We start from the raw sequence: 27108 nt of genomic DNA on the forward strand, positions 1-27108 counted from the left end.
GATCCAAAATGATAGGAGAAGACAGGAGGGGGAGGGATGGAGCCAAGAGCTTGACAGGTGATTGGCAAAAGGGATACGAGAGGATCATGGGACAGGAGGTCCAGGAAGAAAGACAAGGCGGGGGGAACCCAGAGGATGGGCAAGGGGTATAGTCAGAGGGACAGAGGGAGAAAAAGGACAGTGAGTGAAAGAATGTGTGTATAAAAGTAAGTAACAGATGGGGTACGAGGGGGAGGTGGGGCATTAGCGGAAGTTAGAGAAGTCGATGTTCATGCCATCAGGTTGGAGGCTACCCAGACGGAATATAAGGTGTTGTTCTTCCAACCTGAGTGTGGCTTCATCTTTAGAGTAGAGGAGGCCGTGGATAGACATGTCAGAATGGGAATGGGATGTGGAATTAAAATGTGTAAAGAAAGGGGCTTCCCTTCCTCCACTATCAACTCTGCTCTTAAACGCATCTCCCCCATTTCACGTACATCTGCTCTCACTCCATCCTCCTGCCACCCCACTAGGAATAGGGTTCCCCTGGTCCTCACCTACCACCCCACCAGCCTCCGGGTCTAACATATTATTCTCCGTAACTTCCGCCACCTCCAACGGGATCCCACCACTAAGCACATCTTTCCCTCCCCCCCTCTCTGCTTTCCGCAGGGATCGCTCCCTACGCGACTCCCTTGTCCATTTGTCCCCCCCATCCCTCCCCACTGATCTCCCTCCTGGCACTTATCCGTGTAAGCGGAACAAGTGCTACACATGCCCTTACACTTCCTCCCTCACCACCATTCAGGGCCCCAAACAGTCCTTCCAGGTGAGGCGACACTTCACCTATGAGTCGGCTGGGGTGATATATTGCGTCCGGTGCTCCCGATGTGGCCTTTTATATATTGGCGAGACCCGACGCAGACTGGGAGACCGCTTTGCTGAACACCTACGCTCTGTCCGCCAGAGAAAGCAGGATCTCCCAGTGGCCACACATTTTAGTTCCACATCCCATTCCCATTCTGACATGTCTATCCACGGCCTCCTCTACTGTACAGATGAAGCCACACTCAGGTTGGAGGAACAACACCTTATATTCCGTCTGGGTAGCCTCCAACCTGATGGCATGAACATTGACTTCTCTAACTTCCGCTAATGCTCCACCTCCCCCTCGTACCCCATCTGTTACTTACTTTTATACTCACATTCTTTCTCTCACTCTCCTTTTTCTCCCTCTGTCCCTCTAAATATCCCCCTTGCCCATTCTCTGGGTTCCCCCCCCCCGTCTTTCTTCCCGGACCTCCTGTCCCATAATCCTCTCGTATCCCTTTTGCCTATCACCTGTCCAGCTCTTACCTCCATCCCTCCCCCTCCTGTCTTCTCCTATCATTTTGGATCTCCCCCTCCCCCTCCAACTTTCAAATCTCTTACTCACTCTTCCTTCAGTTAGTCCTGATGAAGGGTCTCGGCCTGAAACGTCGACTGCACCTCTTCCTAGAGATGCTGCCTAGCCTGCTGCGTTCACCAGCAACTTTGATGTGTGTTGCAAAAAGATAACAAAGTTGTTTGCACCATTCGGGATGAACAGAGAGTAGGAGATGGAGAGTTTCTAAAATGCATCTATTTTAATGCTAGGAGCATTGTAAGAAAGGTGGATGAGCTTAGACCATGGACTGATACCTGGAAATATGATGTTGTAGCTGTTAGTGAAACATGGTTGCAGGAGGGGTGTGATTGGCAACTAAATATTCCTGGATTTTGTTGCTTCAGGTGTGATAGAATCGGAGGGGCAAGAGGGGGAGGTGTTGCATTGCTTGTCAGAGAAAATATAACAGTGGCGCTTTGGCAGGATAGATTAGAGGACTCGTCTAGGGAGGCTATTTGGGTGGAATTGAGGAATGGGAAAGGTGTAGTAAGGCTTATAGGGGTGTATTATAGACCACCTAATGGGGAGCGAGAAATGGAGGAGCAAATTTGCAAGGAGTTAGCAGATATTTGTGATTGTGATTGTGGGAGATTTTAATTTTCCACACATAGACTGGGAAGCCCATTCTGTAAAAGGGCTGGAAGGATTGGAGTTTGTAAAATGTGTGCAGGGTAGTTTTTTGCAGCAATACATTGACGTACCAACTAGAGAAGGGGAAGTGTTGGATCTCCTGTTAGGGGATGAGATAGGTCAGGTGACAGAGGTATGTGTTGGGGAGCACTTCGGGTCTAGTGATCACAATGCCATTAGCTTCAATATAATTATAGAGAAAGATAGGACTGGACTAAGGACTAAGGACTGGATAGGACTAAGTTTGAGAGAGCCATGGTTTTCAAGGGATATTGGAAACTTGGTTCGGTAAAAGAGAGAGATCTACAATAAATATAGGCAGCTTGGAGTAAATGAGGTGCTCGAGAAATGTAAAGAATGTAAAAAGAATCTTAAGAAAGAAAATAGAAAGGCTAAAAGAAGATACGAGGCTGCTTCAGCAAGTAAGGTAAAAATAAATCCAAAAGGTTTCAACAGTTATATTAATAGCAAAAGGATGGTGAGGGATAAAATTGGTCCCTTAGAGAATCAGAGTGGATGGCTATGTGCGGAGCCAAAAGAGATGAGGGAGATTTTGAACAATTTCTTTTCTTCGGCATTCACTAAGGGGAAGGATATTGAATTGTGTAAGGTAAGGGAAACAAGTAGGGTAGTTATGGAAACTATGATGATTAAAGAGGAGGCTTTTAAGGAATATAAAAGTGGATAAGTCTCCGGGTCTTGACAGGATATTCCCTCGGACCTTGAGGGAAGTTAGTGTGGAAATAGCAGGGGCTCTGACAGAAATATTTCAAATGTCATTAGAAACGGGGATGGTGCTGGAGGATTGGTGCATTGCTCATGTTGTTCCATTGTTTAAAAAGGGTTCTAAGAGTAAACCTAGCAATTATCGGCCTGTGAGTTTGACATCAGTGGTGGGTAAATTGATGGAAAGTATTCTTAGAGATGATATATATAATTACCTGGATAGACAGGGTCTGATTAGGAACAGTCAACATGGATTTGTGCGTGGAAAGTCATGTTTGACAAATCTAATTGAATTTTTTGAAGAGGTTACTGGGAAAGTTGACGAGGGTAAAGCGGTGGATGTTATCTATATGGACTTCAGTAAGGCCTTTGACAAGGTTCCATAAGGTAGGCTAGTTAGGAAGGTTCAATCGTTAAGTATTAATATTGAAGTAGTAAAATGGATTCAGCAGTGGCTGGATGGAAGATGCCAGAGAGTAGTGGTGGATAACTGTCAGAGTGGAGGCCGGTGAATAGTGGTGTGCCTCAGGGATCTGTACTGGGTCCAATGTTGTTTGTCATATATATTAATGATCTGGATGATGGGGTGGTAAATTGGATGAGTAAGTATGCAGATGATACTAAGATAGGTGGAGTTGTGGATAATGAAGTGGGTTTTCAAAGCTTGCAGAGAGATTTTGGCCAGTTTGAAGAGTGGGCTGAAAGATGGCAGATGGAGTTTAATGCTGATAAATGTGAGGTACTACATTTTGATAGGACTAATCAAAATAGGACATACATGGTAAATGGTAGGGCATTGAAGAATGCAGTAGAACAGAGGGATCTAGGAATAATTGTGCATAGTTCCCTGAAGGTGGAATCTCATGTGGATAGGGTGGTGAAGAAAGCTTTTGGTATGCTGGCCTTTATAAATCAGAGCATTGAATATAGGAGTTGGGATGTAATGCTGAAATTGTACAAGGCATTGGTGAGGCCAAATTTGGAGTATTGTGTACAGTTCTGATCACCAAATTATAGGAAAGATGTCAACAAAATTCAGAGAGTACAGAGAAGATTTACTAGAATGTTACCTTGGTTTCATCTCCTAAGTTACAGAGAAAGGTTGAACAAGTTGGGTCTTTATTCTTTGGAGCATAGAAGGTTGAGGGGGGAACTTGACAGAGGTATTTAAAATTATGAGGAGGATAGATAGAGTTGACGTGGATAGGCTTTTTCCATTGAGAGTGGGGGAGATTCAAAGAAGAGGACATGAGTTGAGAGTTAAAGGGCAAAAGTCTAGGGGTAACATGAGGGGGAACTTCTTTAATCAGAGAGTGGTAGCTGTGTGGAACAAGCTTCCAGCAGAAGTGGTTGAGGCAGGTTCGATGTTGTCATTTAAAGTTAGATTGGACAGCTATATGGACAGGAAAGGAATGGAGTAGGCTGAGTGCGGGTCAGTGGGACTAGGTGAGAGTAAGCATTCGGCATGGACTAGAAGGGCAGAGATGGCCTGTTTCTGTGCTGTAATTGTTATATGGTTATATGGTTATATTTTAGTAAGCTAATCCAGGGCTGGGCTTACCCAGTAAATTGCAGGGCTTGGAGTGTGTTATAGAGCAGAAAGACCAAAGGGTACAAGTACGCAAACATGAGGAAATCTGCAGATGCTGGAAATTCAAGCAACACACACAAAATGCTGGTGGAACGCAGCAGGCCAGGCAGCATCTATAGGAAGAGGTACAGTCGACGTTTCGGGCCAAGACCCTTCGTCTGGACTAACTGAAAGAAGAGATTTTAAAGTGGGAGGGGGAGGGGGAGATCCGAAATGATAGGAGAAGACAGGAGCGGGAGGGATGGAGCTAAGAGCGAAAAGTTGATTGGCAAAAGGGATAGAAGGCTGGAGAAAGGAGAGGATCATGGGACAGGAGGCCGAGGGAGAAAGAAAGGGGGAGGGGAGCCCAGAGGAAGATGAAGAGCAGGCAAGGGGTTATAGTGAGAGGGAGAGAGGGAGAAAAAGGAGAGAGAGAAAAAAGAGGAAAAATAATAAACAATAAATAAAGAAAGAAAGAAAGGGTGGGGTAAGAAGGGGAAACTATGTACAAGTACATAGTTTCCTGAAAGTGGTGATATAGGTTGACAGGAAGTTGAACAAATTTGGAATAGAGAAGTGGTGTTCTTGAAGTAAAGGTTGAGAAGGCTGGTTTATGTGGAGAGAAACCATTGCCATTAGTGGTGCTTCAGGAACCTAGAGTCTTAGATACAAAAGTTTAGACAAGATACAACTTCATGGAAAAGTTTCACACAGAGTAGTTGTGACCTAAAGTAGTGAGAGTAGAATCAGTCAGTGTGTTCAAAAGGGAGCTGGGTAGGCACTTGGGAGAGAGTAATGGGTAGGCCAGTGTGGAAACGGAAGAACAGGATTGAGATTGACAAGATTCTTTAGTTAGATTTGCATTCAGTACAGAGACTGAGTGGTCTCTTTTCATTTCTTAAGGATTTAGTGATACTGTGCAGAAGTCCTACCCGGTTTACTGAATACCAACTTTTCTTTCATTTCAAAATTCTAGCTCGAAACATGGATTTGTATGGAACACCTCCTCGTAAACTGGATACATTTATTTACACATTTCTTCAACCTGATGAACAATTTCTGACGCAAGCTGGTGAGACTGTGGACAGGATCTGTTCTTTCTTAAAGCAACAGTGCAACACCATTAAGATCAGTAAGACTGTGAAGGTGAGACTGGCAGAATCATACTAAACAAGAATGAACAATGGTGCCAAGTTGTAAACAAAGCGAGCTAGATTCTGTGAGGCTTCTCTGAGTTACGCAGTTTCAACTAAAGAGTGGCATTGCCAAAAAGAATCTCTGCCTATGTGTGGTGGACAAAAGGGAAGGAAGAGAGTATTGTGACAATTTCCTTTTCATAATCTTCCTCTAATGGGACCTACTAAAGAGTTATTGTTGCCTGGATCAAGTTTGGTCACAATATCCCTTCATTGTCAACTGACCCAGAAATACCCACTACCTGGGTTCATGCATGGTAGTGACCCTTATGTGAATTCCTGGTAGCTACCAAGATGAGTTTCTAAACCTAGATTTTCTGATACAATTAGAAACAGGTCACTAAGATATGAAATCCTGTTCTGTCAAATTATGAATGATTTGAATCTCAACTCCTTTATTCCAATAGCACTTGATATCATTAATCAATTACTTGTCATTCATCCAAATGACCCAGCATACATCAGCTGGTGAAAGGGTCAAGTCTAGATTTCAGCAACTTCTGGTGAAGAAATACTGTACATCTTAAATTTACTTCTAAGTGGCACGCCTAGTCGTGCACTGTCTCCACCAGAGACTTTTGGTATCTCTCCTATTGACTCAGTTGTTTCCTTTGAAACACCTTGACCAGATAAATGTGCTGAAGCCATAATCTTGCCCATTTCATCTGCTTTCATTTGGAATCACATGTGGCCCAAATGGATAAAACTTAGGCCGCAAGAGATGGCAGACACAAGAATCTGAAGCCATAGACAAAGTAACACACATGGACTGCTGGAAGAACTCAGCAGGCCAGGCAGCTGGAAAAGAATAAACAGTCGATGTTTTGGGCCAATCCTGTGGAAGGGTCTCGGCCTGAAACATCTTTTCCACAGATGCTGCCTGGCCTTCTGATTCCCTCCAACATTTCGCGTGTGTTGCTTTGGATTTCCGGCATCTGCAAATCTTCTTGTGTCGGCCTCAGGCAAAGTGATAGAGAAACTTTGTGGGTCAGGCAGAATCTGTGAAGGGAAGTCTGGAGTCAGTAATTCAGATTGACACTTCATCAGTTCAGATGAAGGGTTTCAACCCAAACTATTGACTGTCAATTTCCCTCCACAGATGCTGCCTGACCTACTGAGCTCCTTCAGCATTTATTAGTTGCACAGGATTTTGGACCCAGAGAGATGATTTTGTTCCTAATTAGTGTTGAGTGCATTTTCCAAACCATTTACTTAAAAGCTTGTGTTGACGTTTTACATGTTTTCTTTAGGGTGGCTCCCTTGGAAAAGGAACAGCTTTGAAGAATGGCTCAGATGCAGATCTGGTTATCTTTCTCAACCATTTCAGATGTTTTGAAGACCAGAAGAGAAACCGGGCTGAAAATTTGACAATAATTCGTGAGAAGCTGGAGGCATGTAGGGATTTCATTGGACATGACATCATCATGTCAGAGTCCAAAATAATTCCCTCTCATTCTTCTCCTCGTTCGCTGAGCTTCCAGTTGAGACTCACAGAACACTTTGATTATGTTGAGGTTGATGTTCTCCCTGCATTTGATGCTTTAGGTATGTGTCTCAGGATTGTATATGGTGGCATATAGGTACAGCACTTTAATAATAAATTCACCTTGAACTTTGACCCCAACCAAAAAAAGGCCACGTATCAGTGGTCAATAATTTTGTCATATAAAATTTAATGTTACATCAACTATGCAAGTGATAAATTTCACCTCTTTGTCCTAAAGGTCAGCTAACACGGTCACACCCAAACCCTCGGGTGTATGAAGACCTGATTAAAACTGGAGAGCCTGGTGGAGAATTCTCAACTTGTTTCACTGAACTTCAAAGGAACTTTGTAAAACGTTGTCCTACGAAACTTAAAAGCCTGATCCGACTTGTGAAGCACTGGTATATTGAGGTAGATTGGGAGGCTGTTGTTAAATTGTCCTGTGAAGATGTGTGTGCTTTTGATTTTAATTTGAATTGTTTTTGAGGGGTTAGGTGTAATTAATGCACATCACTAGCGTCAGTTCCTGGCAGAATAACCCTATTCATTCGAAACCTCTGCTGACTCCATGTAACTATGTGAATTTTTCCCTCTCAAGTGCTCATCCCATTGCCTTTTGAAGAAACTGGTCCATTCTCTCTCCATCGCCACTACAAGTATTGAGCTCCAGAGTTTAATGGCTTTTCCTCACATCCTCCTTGTACATTTGGTTTAAGATTTACCTCTACATCCCTGCTCGTTAAGCCAACCAGTAAAGGGAGCCATTTCCATTCCTCGGTGATGGCTCATGACCTTGTATCATAAACCCAAGAGATCCTGCAGATGCTGGAAACCCAGAGAAACACACGTAAAATTTTGGAGGAACTCAGTGGGTCAGCAACTTTGGAAATTTAATTTTACTTATTTATTGAGATACAGTGCAGATTAGGTTCGTCCAGCCCTTGGAACTGCGCTGCTCAACAATCCCCAATTTAACCCTAGCCTGCTGATGGGATAATTAACCTACTAACCAGTACGTCTTTGGACTGTGGGAGGAAACCAGAGCACCCGGAGGAAACCCACATGCTAATGGGGAAAACGTACAAACTCCTTATAGGCAGGGGCGGGAATTGAACTCTTGCTGCTGGTACTGTAAAGCGTGGTGCTAACCACTACACGACTGTGCCATGACTGAATAAACAGTTGAAGTTTTGGGCCGAGACTCTTCATCAGGACTGGGAAATAAGAAGGTTGAGGAAGGGGAAGGAGTACAAGCTAGAAGGTGATAGGTGACGCACGGTGGCGGGAGGAAGTGAGAAGATGGGAGGTGATATGTAGAAAAGGTGAAGGATCTGATAGGAGAGTGGACCATGGGGGAAAGGAAAGGAGGAAAGGTACTGGGGGAAGTGATAGGCAAGTGAGGAGAAGAGGTAGGAGGGAAGCCTGAGTGGGGAGTGGAAGAAGAGGGAAGGGGGAGGGGGAAAGTGACTATAAGTTAAAGAAATCGATGTTCATGCCATCTGGCAACCCAGACACTATATGAGGTGTTGTTCCTCCTGAGGCTTCCTCATGGCAGTAGAGGAGGCCATGGACCATATGGGAACGGGGACTGGAATTGCAATAGCTGGCAACCAGGTAATTCTGCTTGTCTCAGCTGGAGCTAAGGTGCTCGACAAAGTGGTCCCACAAACTTTGTTGGGGGTCACCAATGTAGAGGAGATCGTATCGGGAGCATCGAGATGACCCCAACAGATTCGCAGGTGAAGTTTAGCCTCACCTGGAAGGATTATCTGGGGCTCTGAATGGAGGTGGATGGGAAGAGTTAGCGGTTCCTCTTGCAGGGATAAGTACCAAATGGGAGATTATTGGAGGCCTAATCCACCCCTAAGCCTCTGCATCCATCACATCATTCTCCGCAACTTCTACTATCTTCAGCGGCATCCCACCACCGAACACATCTTTACCTCCCCCCTGCCCACCTCCCAAACCCAACAACTCTCCACTTCCTGCAGGGATCACCCTGTCCGTTATTCCATTATCCATCCGTCCCTTCCCTCCTGGCACTCATCCCTGCCACTAGAACTGCTACACCTGCCCATTGACCTCCAGCCCATCGTGCCTCCAGCTCAAATGGACATCGAATCCCGGGATCCACTTGCTTGGGACAACCCAACATTGACAGATGTCCTTTGGTGCCTGTCCACATCGCCAACCTTCGAGGAGGAGTGGGAGCCTTTTAATGAGTTCCTATCTATGCAGCTTATGATCATATTCACTGACCTCATTTTTGTTAACCTTTTTTAAGGTATTCATCTTGCCTAAATTTAAACGGAACAGATTCAGTGGGGGGAGGGCATCTCACATTAGGTATGTGTTGGGCTTTGAGCTCCAGGTAATTCAATCACATCTTAACTGCCCAAACCAGATGTCAAAACTGTTAGAAAAATTAATGGGAGTTCAAGCATCTGCTTCAAGTCTCCCCTGGGAGCTTGCCTTCTGATGCTTGGATCAATAATTGAGGCTCCTCAGAGAATGTGACTTTCCATCGGTACTCTAATTTGCACTTGCACGTGACGATAGTACTCAGGGATGCCACAAGCTCATTCATGGTCCAGGCGCTGGTCTCAACCCACAAGCCCCATCCAACTCAGTATTAACCGATGTTTGCAGTTTGAAATTAGACAGACGCAGTTTCACTTCTCATTCAGGGCATGTTTTGCCTGATCTTCATTTTATTAATTACAACAGCCAGTCCTGTAAATCTTTCTCATATATGATCCATTTATCTTCCAGCAGTTATTATTGGATCTACTTCCACCACCACTGGGGGAGCCTCAGACAAGAGGACACAGCCTCAGAATAGAGGGGTATCCTTTTGGAATGGAGGAATTTTTTTAGCCAGAAAGTGGTGAATCTGTGGAATTCTTTACCACAGGCAGCTGTGGAGGCCAAGTTTTTGGGTATATTTAAGGCAGAGGTTGATAGATTCTTGATCAGTCAGGGTATGAAGGGCAACAGGGAGAAAGCAGGAGACTGGTGCGGAGAGGGAAAATGGATCAGGTATGATGAAATGGTGGAGTAGACTCAATGGGCCAAATTCTGCTCCTATACCCTATACCTAATTCTGCTCCTATACCCTATACTGTACCTAATTCTGGTCCTATACCCTATACCTAATTCTGGTCCGAGAACAATACATATGAGATCTTTATAGTTCATTGCAAAAAAAAAATTCTCTTCTCTTGCCAATATTTGTTACTTAGTTTAAAGCTGAGTTGTCTGGCAATAGAAACAATAAATTTTTAAAAATACATTTTTTTGCATAATCATTCAAAATCCTGCACGGGCCATGTTAGCTGGATTAATTTGAACTTCTTCAAACATGTAAGTTCAAGGGTTGCAGACCCAAAAGCTGATCTATTTTTGTCCAACAGTATGTCCGTCGCCCGTACAAACCCACTCTGCAAAGAGGAGAGTATCTCCCACCAAAGTATGCTCTGGAGCTGCTGGTCATCTATGCATGGGAAAGTGCCGAGAAGGGTGAGAATTTCAACACTGCAGAAGGATTTTGCACAGTTCTGAAACTGATTGTCCAATACCAGTACTTGTGGGTGTTTTGGAGAGAAAACTATGACTTTGACTCTGGCATACTTGGCAAGTTCCTGAAGAATAAACTTAAAGAAGAAAGGTAAGCTGTGTTTGAACTATGACCTGTTTATTCTTTGTGGAATTGTAGAATGTCTCTGCACCATGCGAGATTATTTGGACTGCCATGCTTTTGAAAGTTGTTCTCACTCTTTCCCTGGACCCCTGCAAAATGGTATTGTAATGTATTAGTTTTGTCACAAGCATCACGATACAATTAAAAACTTCTGTTTCTGTGCCATCAAGACAGATCATGCCATACACCAAGGTGGCAAAGTGAAAAAGAGAACGCAGTGTTGTAGTTACAAAGTGCAGCGCAAATAGACAGATAAACGCATGGACTACAGATTTATCTTGAGAATTGTTATTGAATCTGAACATAACAACCTGCTTTTGGTAAAAGAAAAAGAAAATTTCTCAACATCTAGCCTTTGCTTCTTTTGGCAAACTGTTGCAGGAAAGTAAGTGCCTATTGACTAAACAAGGAAGGTGAAATCTAGTGGCTTCCATGATGGTAGATTCAGTCAGTAAATGTCTCAGGCTGAGGGACTTTAGAAAGTTCCTTGTCCACACCATGACATTAGCAAATTTGAGAGGGGTGTTTGGGGATTTAAGGTACCAGTGATGATTTTGGAACCAGAGGGTCCACACCTAGATCCACCTCTCACTTGCTAACTCTTGATGCACCCCGTTTCTTCCTGTTTTCATACTGCTCTCTCACCTCTGCTCTTTCAGCCCAGAAGAAGAGTCTTGGCCTGAAACACTGACCCACAATGTTCATTTCCCCCACAGGTGTCACCTGACCTACTGAACTCCTCCCACATTTTATTTGTTGCCCCAAGTTCTAGCATGTGCAGTGTGACTGTCTCTTCAAGTTAGTTGTACCAATTCCATGGTATTGAATTGAGTTGAGTTGACTTTATTTCTTACACCCTTCACATACGTGAGGGATAAAAATCTTTACATTACATCCCCATCTAAATGTGCAATGTGCAATTTACAATAAATAGTATGTACAACAGGAGAGTCAATATAGCATAGAAGTACAGTTGTGTCAGCATGAATTAATCAGTCTGATGGCCTGGTGGAAGAAGCTGTCCCGGAGCCTGCTGGTCCTGGCTTTTATGCTGCGGTACCGTTTCCCAGATGGTAGCAGCTAGAACAGTTTGTAGTTGGGGTGACTTGGGTCCCCAATGATCCTTCGGGCCCTATTTACACACTTGTTTCTGTAAATGTCCTGAATAGTGGGAAGTTCACATCTACAGATGCACTGGGCTGTCCGCACCACTCTCTGCAGAGTCCTGCGATTGAGTGAAGTACAGTTCCCATACCAGGCAGTGATGCAGCCAGTCTGGATGCTCTCAGTTGTGCCCCTGTAGAAAGTTCTTAGGATATGGGGACTCACACTGAACTTCTTCAGCCGTCTGAGGTGAAAGAGGCACTGTTGTGCTTTTTCCACCACACAGCTGGTATGTACAGACCACGTGAGATCCTCGGTGATGTTTATGCCGAGGAACTTAAAGCTGTTCACCCTCTCAACCCCAGATCCATTGACTCAATAGGGGTTTATTGTCTCCGTTCCTTCTATAGTCCACAACCATCTCCTTTGTTTTTCCGACATTGAGGGAGAGGTTATTTTCTTGACACCACTGTGTCAGGGTGATAACTTCTTCTCTGCAGGCTGCTTCGTTATTATTTAAGATTAGGCCAATCAGTGTAGTGTTGTCAGCAAATTTAATTAGCACATTGGAGCTGTGGGTGGTGACAGTCATGGGCATACAGAGAGTAAAGGAGGGGGCTTAGGACACAGCCCTGAGGGACACCTGTGTTGAGGGTCAGAGGGGCAGAGGTGAGGGAGCCCACTCTTACCACCTGCCAGCGATCTGACAGGAAGTCTAGCATGCTGCTGCACAAGGCAGGGTGAAGGCCGAGGTCTCTGAACTTCTTGTCAAGCTTGGAAGGAATTATAGTGTTGAATGCTGAACTGTAGTTCAAGAACAGCATTCTCACATAACCATCCTTCTTCTCCAGATGTGAAAGGATGGTATGTAGAGCTGTGGCTATTGTGTCATCTGTCGATCGGTTATGTCGGTAGGCGAAATGTAGGGGGTCCAGTGTGGGTGGTAGCAAGCTGCAGATGTAGTCCTTGACCAGCCTCTCAAAGTATTTGCTTATTATTGAGGTGAGTGTGACAGGATGCCAGTTATTCAGACAAGTTACCTTGGTCTTTTTAGGTGCAGGAACAATGGTGGATATTTTGAAGCAGGAGGGTACTCTACACTGGGAGAGGGAGAGATTAAAAGTATCTGTAAACACACCTGGCAGCTGTGCCACACACATCTTGAATACTTGCCCTGGGATGTCGTCCAGTCCCGCAGCCTTGTGACTGTCCACCCATTGGAAACGCCTGCATACTTCAGCCTCGGATGACCAAGGTGCAGGTCATTTCAGCTGCTCTCCTCGGGGGCCCAGTGTTGGCGACATCAAACCGAGCGTAAAAAAGTTTTAGCTCATCTGGGGCAGACTCGACGGGCTGGATGGCCTACTCCTGCTCCTATTTCTTATGTTCCTATTTCTTATGGGAGAGAGGCAGCGATGTTGGCCACACCACTGCGCTTAGCTTTGAAGTCTGCGATGGTGTGCAGACCTCACCGTAAGTTGTGTGTGTTGTTGTTGGAGAGTTGTGTCTGGATCTTGTCCCTGTATTGTTGTTTCACTGCCTTGATGACCTTGCGTAGATTGTAGCTACATTTCCTGAGCTCCTGCTGATTACCGCCAATGTAAGCTCTATCTTGCATGGTAAATGCTGCTCGCACGGAACTGTTGATCTAGGGTTTTTGGTTTGGATAGACCCGGACCGATTTTTGGGGAACAACATCTCTGATGCACTTCCAGTTGAAGCTTGTGACCCCATCCGTGAACTTGCAGACATCCTCATCACGAAAGACATCCCAGTTGGCGTCATCAAAGCGGTCCTGCAGCATGGAAGTCGATTGGTCGGACCAACAGTGGACGGTTTTAACTGTGGCCGCCTCTTGTTTCAGAATCTGCCTGCATCTCAGTAGCAGCAAGATAGAGGAGTGGTCAGACTTTCCAACTGGCGGATGGAGGAGCGCTTTGTAAGCATTGTGGAAGGGAGAGTAGCAGTGGTCGAGTATGCTATCTCTCCGTGTGCTCACCTGGATGTGTTGACAAAACTTTGGAGAGACTAGTCAGTGACGCTCTGTTAAAGTCTCTGGCAATGATGAAGACAGCCTCTGGGTGTGCTGTCTCCAGGGTGCTGATGGTCTTGTAGTCTTCCTTGAGAGCCAGGGTAGTATCAGCCTGCAGCGGAATATACACAGCTGTGATACTAACAGCCATAGACTACCTAAGCAGCCAATAGGGTCTGCACAGCAGGACCAGATATTCCAGGTCTGGGGCACAAAAGGATTTGAGGGCATGCACATTCCAGGGGGTCGCGCCAAGCATTATTGACCATGAAGCATACCCCATCTCCTTTAGGCTTCCCAGAGAGGATTTTTGACCTGTCCGCCCGGAACAGGGAGAACTCAAAGGGCTGGGTAGCGTGATCCAGTATCTCCTCCATTAGCCAGGTCTCCACGAAGCACAAAATGTTACACTCCTTTGTTTTCCCGCTGGTAGGGAATTCTGGCTCTCAGTTCGCACTATTATGCCAATAATCAGCTGCGAGAGCCTATTTTTCACTGTAGTATTCCTTTCACCATGAATACATAGGATCAGAATTAGGCTATTTTGGCCCATCAAGTTTCATTTCCCTCTCAGCCCCATTCTCCTGCCTTCTCCCCATAGCTTTTCATTCCCTGACTTATCAAGAATCTACCAATCTCAGTCTTAAATATACCCAATGACCTGGCCTCCACGGCTGCCTGCAGGAATGAATTCCACAGATTCGCCATCCTCTGGCTAAAGAAATTCCTCCTCATCTCCATTCTAAGTAGATGTCCCTTTACAGAAGTTGTGCCCCCTGGTCCTAGACTCTCCCACCACAGGAAACGTCCTCTCCACATCCACTCCATCCAGGCCTTGCAATATTTGATAAGTTTCAATGCAATCTCTTCTCCCCACCCACCCCCACACTCAATCTTCCAAATTCCAGTGAGTAAAGGTCCAGAGCCATAAATTGCTTCTCATACGATAAGCCTTTCATTCCTGGAAACATCTTTGTGAGCCTCCTTTGAACCTTCTGCAATGTCAACATATGCTTTCTTAGATAAGGGTCGAAAAGGGCTCACACTACTCCAAGTGAGGCCTCACCAGCGCTTTATAAAGTCTCGACATTACATCCTTGTTTTTATATTTTCTCAACATGAATACTATCAACGCATTTGCTTTCCTCATAACCAACTCAACCTGCAAATTAGTCTTAAAGAAATTCTGCACAAGGGCTCCCAAGTCCCTTTGCACCTCTGATTTTTGAATTTTCTCCCCATTTAGAAAACAGTTTACACTTCTGTTCCTTCTACCAGTTTGCCTATTCACTTAACTTGTATTCTTTAATAAATTGCTTAATCCTCCTCAGTTTGGGCAGGAGGAGAAGATGGTGGCGTGATGCAGCGCGCGCAGCTCTCCGGTGAAATGATATCGTATTTGTAAGTAGGATGCCGTGCACAATTCTGATTTGATGGGGACAGCCGTGAGAAGTGCAGAGGAACATCTGGAGAAACTTCTGAAATGCCCGGTTCGCTGCTGCTGCTACTGTGCGATTGAGAATCTCCGGAGGGAAGGCCCCAAAATCAATGGCTTTGCCTGCTGCTGACGACCTAGGCTGGGGTCGAAGCGTTCGGCAGTGATGGTGCTCGGTACTTGGTGTCGGAGGGCTGATTGGAGCTCGAAGTTTTCGGATGACTCAGATTCGGTCTGTGGTCGGGCATGGCAGGGAGAGTTTTCTTCCTTCTCCCGTCTGCGTGAGATGTGGGACTTTCGAGAGACTTTGAACTTTCTTACTGTGCCATGGCCTGTTCTTCATCAAGTTATAGTATTGTTGCACTGTTGTAACTATATGTTATAATTATTTGATTTTTGTTAGTTTTTCAGTCTTGGTCTGTCCTGTGTTTCTGTGATATCACACCGGAGGAATATTGTATCATTTCTTAATGCATGCATTACTAAATGACAATAAAAGAGGACTGAGATTAGATTAGATTATGAGGGTTGCTCCTTCAATGAGAATTTAACATCAGTGAATCTGGTAGCAGCACACTCATTCTTCTCATCTGACTCAGGTAGTCAATACTGCAGCGCATGTGCCCAGAGAACGTGGCCCAGGTTTTCTGCGTCTTGGATGTGGACCTGGACTATAGACTTTTATAGGTTTTGTAGGTTTTTTGTATTCTGTGTTTTTCGCCGACCTTTCTCATTTTTTTGTGTGGTATTGGGGCGGGGGGGGGTGTGGATTTGAGGGTCAATGTGCCTGTTCCATTTTGTCCATTTTCTCGTGCGGGAGGAGGGATTTGGATGTTGATGTGCTGGTTCCATTTTTGTTTGTTTTTTGTGTGGGGTGGGGGGGATTTGGGGGTTGATGTGCCTGTTCTGTCTGTTTTTGTTCGGTTTTTGTGCAGGAAGGGGAGGATTGTGCTGCCTTTCCTTTTCTTTCTTGGTTTCATGGCTACCTGGAGAAGAAGAGTTTCAGAGTTGTATACTTTGATAGTAAATGAACCTTTGAACCTTTGAACATATCTTGTGAGAAAATGAAATTTCTGTTTGCATTGCTCATAGAGTCATAGATAAGTACAGGAAAGAAACAGGCCACTCGGCCCATCGAGACGGTCCGATTCCTGTTTTGGTGAGGGAATCCTGGCAGGCCTTTCCACCCTCCTCCCACCAGGGCACCAGGGGACTCCTCCCAGCAGGAATCTTCCTGCTCTTGCCCTGATTGTCACTCTGCAGCCTCTCTCCCCCTTCATTCCCATGGGCAGTGCGTCTACTGGTAGCTGTATTGATACATTGAAGACTGTTTCAGCACTTGTTTCCGTCTGCATGCAAGAGTATTGCTGTTTCCTACTGCAGTTTTTAAAAACTCAGGTTTTCTTTTTCTTTACAAGGGACTTAGTGTGGCATTAGCTCCAAATGGTTTAACACACCTGAACTGGATGTCATCCATTTGCTAAGCAATTGTCCCTTGTCTGAATCACTAGTAGATTACCAAACAGCTTTAAAAGCTTACCTTAGGGATAATTCCCAAAGCCTTTTTTTGTTTTTTGTGGTCAATGGAACAACCAAATTTTTAAAATCTTTTGAATTTTGAATCTTATATTCTTCGAACACTCAGGCCAATGATTCTCGACCCTGCTGATCCAACAGGCAACGTTGCCAGAAATGCGAGATGGGATATAGTTGCAGAGGTTGCTGAAGAAAGTTTAGAGCAAAGCTGTGTGCAAGGCGTCAGCTCCTGGGATGTTCAGGTAAAATATCATAGGAAATAATTCAAGTCAAGTCAAGCTTATTGTCATTTAACTATATTTTAGATTAGATTAGATTAGATTCAACTTTATTGTCATTGTGCCGAGTACAGATACAAGGCCAATGAAATGCAGTTAGCATCTGACCAGAAATGCAAAGAATAGTGTTATTTACAAAATAATTGCCAATAAAAAGTAAGTGCTACAGCACACAAATACAAAGGTACTGAGATAGTACAATATGGGTGCAATACTGCTTATTCGTGTATTCCTTCAAATGAGACGTTTCTCCGAACCAGGTGTAAAGCACTGTAGTACACATAACACATAATAACTTATGAAAGTAAGGATAAAATCATAAATAAGCTTAAATAAACAAACTAAAATGCATAAACTAAATATTGTAAGGTACAAAACAGATTCACCGGTGACACTTTGAATGTGATGCGGCAGAGAGTTCAGAAGCCTAACGGCCCGAGGAAAAGAAACTGTTTCCCATCCTGACCATTCTTGTTACTGTGCATCGGGCTCTCCTTAAGAAGTAGGGATGCTGCCGTGCCTTGTAATACCAAAATTCAGGAACTTTTTAAGAAGCAGTAAGAATATGCACAGCATACAATTATGCTCAGTGAGTCTTCAGTGAGATGTCATTTAACCGTCCCTGCACTGGTGAAGATTGGATCACCTGAACTCCAATTCTGGGCTGTTTTCTGTCATTTTCATTTTATTTTCTGATTGCTGCAGGCTGAAGATATTAATTCTGGTGTCTAGGTACCAGCTCGATTCCATTTCCAGGCAGCAGTCCCAGCCTAACTCTGAGCCACACTCTTTGACACTGAGATAAACTTCCAACTCCATTTCTGGCCACCATCAAGACCAGCTTCTTCTGTCTCCAAACTGTCTGCCCCCTGCCCTGCCCATTTGCCACTGAAATCCTTTTCTATGACTTTCTTTCTTCCAGGTTCAATTTTACCAGTATCCATATTCCTCACTCCATGTAAAGTCGGTTTTGTCTGAAAACTGGTGCCCCTGTCCGTCTTGCATGGAGACACATCACTAATGAGCTCCTACTTGGCCCAGTCCACCAAAATCTGCCTGCTCCAACAATTCTGGAACCTTCTATATCTCCATTTCCAATTCATTGCGTCATTGACATGCAAGACCTTTGGTTCCTCAAGTCACTCCCAAACCCACTCATCTTCTCTCTATTGCCCCTTTGCCACTGACGTTGAGGGCATCAATGAAGGTCCCCCATCTCAGATGGTGTTCAGGGCTTCCTTCATCGTGTCAGTAGCTCGGTCATGCACGTTCCATGTGGAGACTCAGGAATACAGTGGCACTCACATAGAGAAGGAGTCTTCATTGCTGTTCTCGTAACAATTTATTATTGACCATTCAGGGTTGTTAGCCCTGAGCTGAACCCCCGTACCCAGAGGACCAGTGGAGCACACTTATTCTGGCCTCTACTCTTTGACCTGTTTGGCGTGGGTGACCCTACCAGAGCCAAAGCATAAAGTCCTGACTCCAGCCAACGTAGCTCTCCGGGTCATTGAAGAACGCAGGCCTCCAAACCCTACGACAAGGCTGTGGTCCTCTTGGAGGACCATAATCTTTATTCCAACATAATTTAGCCTCCAAGTCATATAGGGTGTTAGTGATAAGCCTGGGAGACAACCCAATGCAGCTTGTGTGTTGTGCATGGTGTACACTGCAAAAGCTGAGTGCCTGTGTCAGGGGGACGAGCAGCAACATGAATGAATGTGGACGTCTCTTTTGCAATAACCTGATTGGGAGTTGTCGGCCTTCAGGGAAAAGGGAAACAGTGCTTCTATCAATGCAACATGATTATAACAAGTTTAGTGAAGCACTTTGTAAAGAGTGACAACCCTTGCTTATTTTATGTTTTTTTTTCAGCCTGTGAAGCATATTTCAATTTCAGTGACGTCTGTGATCGATTCGTTGCCTGTCAACCCCTTCTGCTCTGTTAGACGCATTAAGCAAATGATTGAGGGCCTGACTGGAATATCAATGTCCAACTATGACCTGGAATGGAATGGCCAGATGCTGCAGGATGCATGGACACTGTCTGATTGCGGGATTTTCTATGATGTTAATTTCTCACTGAAGGAGAAACCCTCTTGGTGCACCCTGCTGTAACAAAAAATTGTCCAAGGATTCAAGATGAGCATGGAAGCAGACGTGAAAATGTCGACCAAACACAACAAATCACTGTGGATGTTTCTGTGTGCAGTGTAATCCCGAACAGTGCCTGAGTGACCTAAACTTACACCTGGGTTATCCAAAAAACTGATCTTTGGTGTCAAATGGATTATTCAAATTTCTATAATAGGTCAATAATAGTTCAAAAGTTCCATTTAATATCAGAGAATGTAGACAATACACAACCTGAAATTCTTACTCTTCGCAGACATCTTCGAAGCAGAAGAAAGCCCCAAAGAATGAACGTAAGAACCCCAAAACCCTCAGCCCCCTCCCCCTCCCACGCACAAGTAGTAACAAAAGTATCAACCCTCCCCCTCTCCCTCCCTCCTACTTATCCTAGCATAAAGCATCAACGTTCCCACCACCCACCATGTAAGCAACAGTAAAGCCCCACAAAGAGAGACCATGGTCTACAGTCCGTCAAAATCTAACTGTTCACCTCCAGCATTTCAACATCCCACAGGATCTCTCTCTCACTAACAAGGGAGAGACAGATATCACTCGTTCCACAGTGACAGGGGAGTCTCTCTCTGTCTCTCTCACTAACAAGGGAGAGACAGATATCACTCGTTCCACAGTGACAGGGGAGTCTCTCTCTCTCTCACTAACAAGGGAGAGACAGATATCACTCGTTCCACAGTGACAGGGGAGTCTCTCTCTCTCTCTCTCTCTCTCTCTCTCTCTCACTAACAAGGGAGAGACAGATATCACTCGTTCCACAGTGACAGGGGAGTCTCTCTCTCTCTCACTAACAAGGGAGAGACAGATATCACTCGTTCCACAGTGACAGGGGAGTCTCTCTCTCTCTCTCTCTCTCTCTCTCTCTCTCTCTCACTAACAAGGGAGAGACAGATATCACTCGTTCCACAGTGACAGGGGAGTCTCTCTCTCTCTCTCTCTCTCTCTCTCTCTCTCTCACTAACAAGGGAGAGACAGATATCACTCGTTCCACAGTGACAGGGGATTCTCTCTCTCTTTCTCTCTCTCACACTAACAAGGGAGAGACAGATATCACTCGTTCCACAGTGACAGGGGAGTCTCACTCTCTCTCACTAACAAGGGAGAGACAGATATCACTCGTTCCACAGTGACAGGGGAGTCTCTCTCTCTCTCTCACTAACAAGGGAGAGACAGATATCACTCGTTCCACAGTGACAGGGGAGTCTCTCTCTCTCTCTCACTAACAAGGGAGAGACAGATATCACTCGTTCCACAGTGACAGGGGAGTCTCTCTCTCTCTCTCACTAACAAGGGAGAGACAGATATCACTCGTTCCACAGTGACAGGGGAGTCTCTCTCTCTCTCTCACTAACAAGGGAGAGACAGATATCACTCGTTCCACAGGGACAGGGGAGTCTCTCTCTCTCTCTCTCTCACTAACAAGGGAGAGACAGATATCACTCGTTCCACAGTGACAGGGGAGACAAACAGCTGCTGTTTTGACATTACAGTTAATCTGAAGCATTGCTTTTTGTTTCAAGTTCCCCAACTCGAGGATCGGAGGCAGACTTTCCCTCACCATTGTGTGAGAGAGAGAGAGAGGGAGGGAGAAAGAGAAAGAAAGAGAGTGATCAATCCCCAATGAAACACCCTTTGACAACCACTCTCGCTGTCTTCGAAGCCTTGTCTCCCGCTACACTTCAGTTTGTGACACCGACGAGAATTTGTGTCCACAAGAATCCGTAGAGGTTTGCCCGAAGCAGAGAGGATTCCGGGAGACTTGGTAAAGATGTGGAATTCTGATAAGGGTGAAACTGTATTGGGGGAGGCTGGTAATCAGAAAAATGGACCTTTTGGACACTGCTGCCTTGCACATGTATTGGAGGGGAAATATTTCAAATTCAAAGATTCAAAGTACATTTATGATCAAAGTATGTATGAAGTATACAACCCTGAGTTTCATCTTCCCCACAGTCAGCTGCAAAACAAAGAAAACCATGGGACCCATTCAAAGAAAAACGCCAAAACTCTCCCCATGCACAAAGAAAACAAATCGTGCGAACGGTAACAAAAAAAAAGCAAAAAACACACACAGAATATCTGCAGACTGCCCTGATTCAAAATCACCAAAATAGCAACAAAAAAGGTGACCATAAACAAGAAACACATCATTTAAAGTCTTAAGAAATAATTGATTAAACAGGGATATCTAGTTAATAATGTCATATGGGCAACCAGTCTACAGACATAGCTTCAGCATAATGGGCCTAATGCCTTCTTTATAATCTTATTTGTAAGCTTTAATTTTGCCAAAACAAAGAACAAAAGGTTTTTTTGTACTATATTAAACTGTGTTGTGGTAAATGTAGTGGTAGTTAATAATGTTATTCCAGTGCCACTCAGTTAGTCACTCCCACATGGGAGGAGTTCACATTCTGTGCAAACAGGGTTGTCAATAAAGTTCAGTTGAATAGCCTGCAGGCTGACTGCCTGGCGTGTGCTCTGCACCATCCCTCAGTATCAAACACAACTGAGAGACTCCTGGACAGGTACATGGAGCTCAGAAAAATAGAGGGCTATGGGTAACTCTAAGTAATTTCTAAGGTAAGGACATGTGCGGCACATCTTTGTGGGCCGAAGGGCCTGTATTGTACTGTAGGTTTTCTATGTTTCTATGCTTCTACAACAGTGAATAAACTTGACTCTACTGCATATGTTTTTGCTTTGAGATTGTGTCATTCCACAACATGGGCCTCTGATGGATGGTGAGAAAACCAACACACAGAGATACTTCCTATTTTGAAATAGTTCCTATTTTGCCACATCCTCATGCGTGTCTGTCTGTGTGTGACCCTTGCAGTGAGGTTAACCACTATGGTTTGGTTCTATCAAGTGTTAAACGGGATCGATCCGGGACAGAATGAGCAATACAAATTGGGGTCTCATTTTCTAGAGCATTTTTGGGGTTAAGATATATAGCAAATCACTTCAGCAACTAACTTCAGCAACTAATCTTCAAATGTGAATATGGACTGTAGATTAAATTTAAAATGCAGCTCTGAACAATGGGTTCCTAAAAGCCATGAATCAAAGTGAAGGGGAAGACCAGACAATGCTGATTATACAAGCACCAGACAGTGGTGCTTGTCGAATTTTCTCTATTTCTGCATAAATATGACCTAAAATGTGATCAGATCTTCATGCAAGTCCTAAAACTAGATGAAGAGAACCCAATTAAATAAATAACACAAAAAACATTATACTTGTTCATTTATTTATTGAGAAAATGATCCAATATTACATGTATTTGTTTGAAAGAGTATGTGAAACTCTGCTTTCAAAAATTGGTGTACAGCGATCACTTCAACCCCAGTTTCCAGAAACTGTTGATGAGCCCTACACATCGGCTTGGAGGAATTTTAGCCCATTACTCCTTACAAAACTGCTTCAACACTAGGATGTTGGCTGGCATCCTTGCATGAGCTGCTTGCTTCAGGTCATTCCACAACATTTCTACAGGGTTAATGTCAGGACTTTGACTCGACTATTCCAAAACATGCATTTTCTTCTTTTTAAACCATTCTGTTGTTGATTTACTCTTGTCTTACAGATCACTGTCTTGTTACATTATGCAACTTCCATTAAGCTTCAGGTGACGGATAGCTACCCCGAGATTCTCCTGTAAAATGTTTTGATAGAATTTTGAATTCATTGTTCCCTCAAAGTTTGCAAGCCATCCAGGCCCTGAGGCAGCATATGCAGACATCCCACCCTGCAAAAACTCATTTCAGGGAGGTACCACCATCAATTTGCAGGAGACTCCTGGAACTTCCGGGAGAGGTGGGATGTCTGCAATAGAGTAGCTCCTCAGCAGCTAGCCAGCTAGTTTAAATAACATTAGCTATGCTAATGAACAAATGACACCTGTTAAACTCACCTCAACATGTCCACATTTACACCTCGGACTTCAACTACTGCACAGAGACTTGTCATCTTCAGGAGTTTTCTGATGACTCTGCCATAGTTGGATGCATCAGCAGGGGAGATGAGGCTGAGTACAGGGCTACCGTAGGAAACTTTGTCACATGGTGTGAGCAGAATTATCTGCAGCTTAATGTAAAAAAGACTAAAGAGGTAGACCTGAGGAGGGCTAAGGTGCCGGTGACCCCTGTTTCCATCCAAGGGGTCTGTGTGGACATGGTGGAGGATTACAGATACCTGGGGATATGAATTGACAATAAACTGGACTGGTCAATTAACACTGAGGCTGTCTACAAGAAGGGTCAGAGCCGTCTCTATTTCCTGAGGAGACTGAGGTCCTTTAACATCTGTTGGACGATGCTGAGGATGTTCTTGGAGTCTGTGGTGGCCAGTGCTATCATGTTTGCTGTTGTGTGCTGCTGCAGCAGGCTGAGGGTAGCAGACACCAACAGAATCAACAAACTCATTTGTAAGGCCAGTGATGTTGTGGGGATGGAACTGGACTCTCTGACGGTGGTGTCTGAAAAGAGGATGCTGTCCAAGTTGCATGCCATCTTGGTCAATGTCTCCCATCCACTACATAATGTACTGGTTGGGCACAGAATACATTCAGCCAGAGACTCATTCCACCGAGATGCAACACAGAGTGTCATAGGAAGTCATTCCTGCCTGTGGCCATCAAACTTTACAACTCCTCCCTTGGAGGGTCAGACACCCTAAGCCAAAAGGCTGATCCTGGACTTACTTCCTGGCATAATTTACATATTACTATTTCTTTATTTATGGTTTTATTACTATTTAATTATTTATGGTGCAACTGTAACGAAAACCAATTTCCCCCGGGATCAATAAAGTATGACTATGACCTTTACAGTCTTAACCCACCATGGGCAATAGAAAAGTCACAGCGAGCAACACTGTCATTATTTTGACCCCTATTAGGCAGGGGTACACTTTAGTGTAGTCTGGGGTGACATACGTTTTATATTTTCTTTTTTTGGAAACTCTGCCATGGCGCGCTCTCGCGCTCTCTCTCTCTCGTGGTCGCTCGCACACTCTCTCGTGCTCTCGCTTGCTTTCTCTTGCTCGCTCACTCTCAAAAAAATTGATTTCCGTGATATTGTATATAATCTGCGGGCATCAGGGAGCCACTATTAATATGCAGGAGATTCCTGGAACTTCCGGGAGAGGTGGGATGTCTGCATATGTTGTGCTATGTCTCATTTTGTCAAATACAGAGAGTTCCTCACATCTATCAGCACTTCCCTCTGGTGACTTTGTTCACACAGGAAGCATTGTGAATGGCATGATAGTGTTGCATCATAATATCTGAATTCACAGCCTGGGATTTCCATCACAATTCTTTTAATTAGTAGCCACTGTTTTTCTTTTAGCTCAGTGATAAAATGTGAAATTTGTGAAAGAAATAGGTCTTAACTATTTTTGTATTCTACTTCACATTTTCTTTCAGACATTTATTTTTTATCATCTTTCATGATTAATGTGAATTTGTGATTAACAGTTGGGCATTTTGTGCTGTAGGGCGCCCTCTGCTGTTTGTATTAAGCATCTGCAACAATTTGGGACAATAACGGCCTTTATTTTACAGGAGTGTCATATTAATCTGAGATAACATGCTAAACCTGCACATTAGAAAATGGCATTTAGATCATATCTTTACATGCTAACATATTGCAAGGTGCATTATTTCTTCAGCATAACTCTTTACACTATATCTCTGAATCACTGAAATACACAGAGTGGCCACTTCATTAGGTTCAGGAGTGGAACCCTGTGTGGTTTTCTGCTGCTGTAGCCCAGCCACTTCAAAGTTCAACTCAGCGTGTGCTCAGAGTTGCTCTCCAGCACACTACTGTTGTAAATTGTGGTCATTTGAGTTACCGTCGCTTTCTGTCACCATGAGCCAGTCTCCTCTGACCTCTCTCATTAACAAGGTGTTCATTGGGTTAGGGTTAGGCCTAACTAACCCTAACCCTAATTCATTGAAAGCATTGTCACAGGTACATAGGGTTGTAAAGATAGGGTAGATGAGGCCTAATTTGGAGTATTGTGTGAAGTTTTGGTCACCTACTGACAGGAAAGATGTGAATAATGTTGAAACAGTTCAGAGAAAATTTACGAGGATGTTGCTGGGAAGGGAGGACCTGAGTTATAAGGAAAGATTGAATAGGTTAGGAGTATATTCCTTGGAACGTAGAAGATTGAGGGGAGATTTGATAGAGGTATACAAAATTATGAGGGGCACAGACAGGGTAAATGCAAGCAGGCTTTTTCCACTGAGGTTGGGTGGGACTCCATATAGGGGTCATGTGTTAAGGGTGAAGGGTGAAAGGTGAAAAGTTTAAGGGGAACATGAGGGAAATGTCTTCACTCAGAAGGAGTGAGGGTTTGAAAGGAGCTGCCAGTGCATGTGGTGCATGCCAGCGTGATTTCAACGTTTAAGAAAAGTTTGCAAAGGTACATGGATGGTGGGCATTCGGAGGGCTATGGTCCAGGTGCAGGCCAATGGGAGTGGTCAGTTTAAATGGTTCAGCATGGACTAGCTGGGCTGACAGGCCTGTTTTTGTATGTACTTTTCTTTGACGATGAATCTATGATGCACCATCATGGAGTCTATATGCCGTGACACTCAGGGACTTGGGCTATATATATATTTTTTTTGTCTTTTCTGCTGTCATAATTATATGTTCCTTGTGCTGTGTGTTACTGTTGTTGCTGCGGTTTGCACCATGGCCCTGGAAGGATGCAGTTTTGTTAAGCTGTATTCTTGGGTTGAATTATTATTAAATTTCAACAGCACTCAACATTCCTTTTGTTGATTCAGAGAATAAACATTTAAAGCAACACACCGCATCACAGGCAGTGGGACGGTGCTGTGAGGGTTACCTATATCAGATGAGAGCAAGCACTAGATTTTTTAAAATATTGGAATATTAAAGAAAATTATTGAGATGCAGCACAGAATAGATCATTCTGGCCCTTTGAACCGTACCATCCAGTAAACCCCAATTTAGCCCTACAATGACCACTTAACCTCCCAATCAGTACATCTTTTCACTATGGGAGGAAATCTACGTGGTCGCGGGGAGAATGTGCAAACTCCTTACAGGAGGTGGTGGGAATTGAACCCGGGTCGCCCGTACTGTTGAGCTTTGTGCCAACCACGATGTTACCGTGCCACCCGGATAGTACATCAGATGTTAACTGCCCAATTGGTAGTGGAGCAGATTTGGTACATGAAATCATGCCATGATTGATCCATGTCATATCTGTTTTAAAGTTAACTAATTGGCAATATAGATATGGTATTTTAAAACTAAAAATTCAATATTAGTTTGGTTTTGTCCTTCCTGATACAGTTAGTTATTTTATTTCTATTTACTAGATCCCACTGCTCACTTGTAAGTTCACAGCTGTTTTTGATTATTTATTATTGCGCTGTTAAGCAATTAACCTTCGTCATCAGGTTGGCTGTTTTTATATCTTTAGTACATTTCATTCAGTTGCTATTAGATAAAAGCATTTTAATAGGAGTCAAAGAAATTTTAATCAATTCTTGAACCTGTCGTGAGAATGTTGAGAAGTACTGTCTTTTTTCTCAGCTCTTTGCATACTGTGACACATTGATCGAAATAAAACTGCCTTCAAATACAACTATGCCGGGAATGGAGTTTATCTATCTGCTTAGCTAAAGAAAACGGGGAAATTCTTGTACGAGGGCAGAATAAGTACTGTGTACAAAACACATAATATCACAAAATCTGCACATTGAACTCTGAATTTCTGACTGACGTGCTGAGTTCCTCCTTTTGGGTGTGTTGTTTGGGATTTCTGACATCTGTAGACTTTCTCATGTTTATGATATTCCGGTGTTTCATGCGAAT

The 27108-nt window shown here is 44.0% G+C and overlaps 1 protein-coding gene across 1 annotated transcript in view; it reads left to right on the forward strand.

Annotated features, from left to right (window-relative positions):
• The window catches only part of LOC134338391 (uncharacterized), a 140315-nt gene extending 118390 nt beyond the window's left edge, over positions 1 to 21925 (forward strand). Inside the window, exons 16-21 of the mRNA XM_063034183.1 lie at positions 5308 to 5477; positions 6778 to 7072; positions 7252 to 7424; positions 10427 to 10680; positions 16930 to 17062; positions 18974 to 21925. Coding sequence (XP_062890253.1) covers positions 5308 to 5477; positions 6778 to 7072; positions 7252 to 7424; positions 10427 to 10680; positions 16930 to 17062; positions 18974 to 19216 — 1268 coding nt within the window. The 3' untranslated portion in view covers positions 19217 to 21925. The remainder of the gene's footprint in view (positions 1 to 5307; positions 5478 to 6777; positions 7073 to 7251; positions 7425 to 10426; positions 10681 to 16929; positions 17063 to 18973) is intronic.
• Positions 21926 to 27108: the final 5183 nt, after the last annotated feature.

Source organism: Mobula hypostoma, chromosome 27 (assembly GCF_963921235.1).
Source record: "Mobula hypostoma chromosome 27, sMobHyp1.1, whole genome shotgun sequence".
Classification (NCBI taxonomy): Eukaryota; Metazoa; Chordata; class Chondrichthyes; order Myliobatiformes; family Myliobatidae; genus Mobula; species Mobula hypostoma.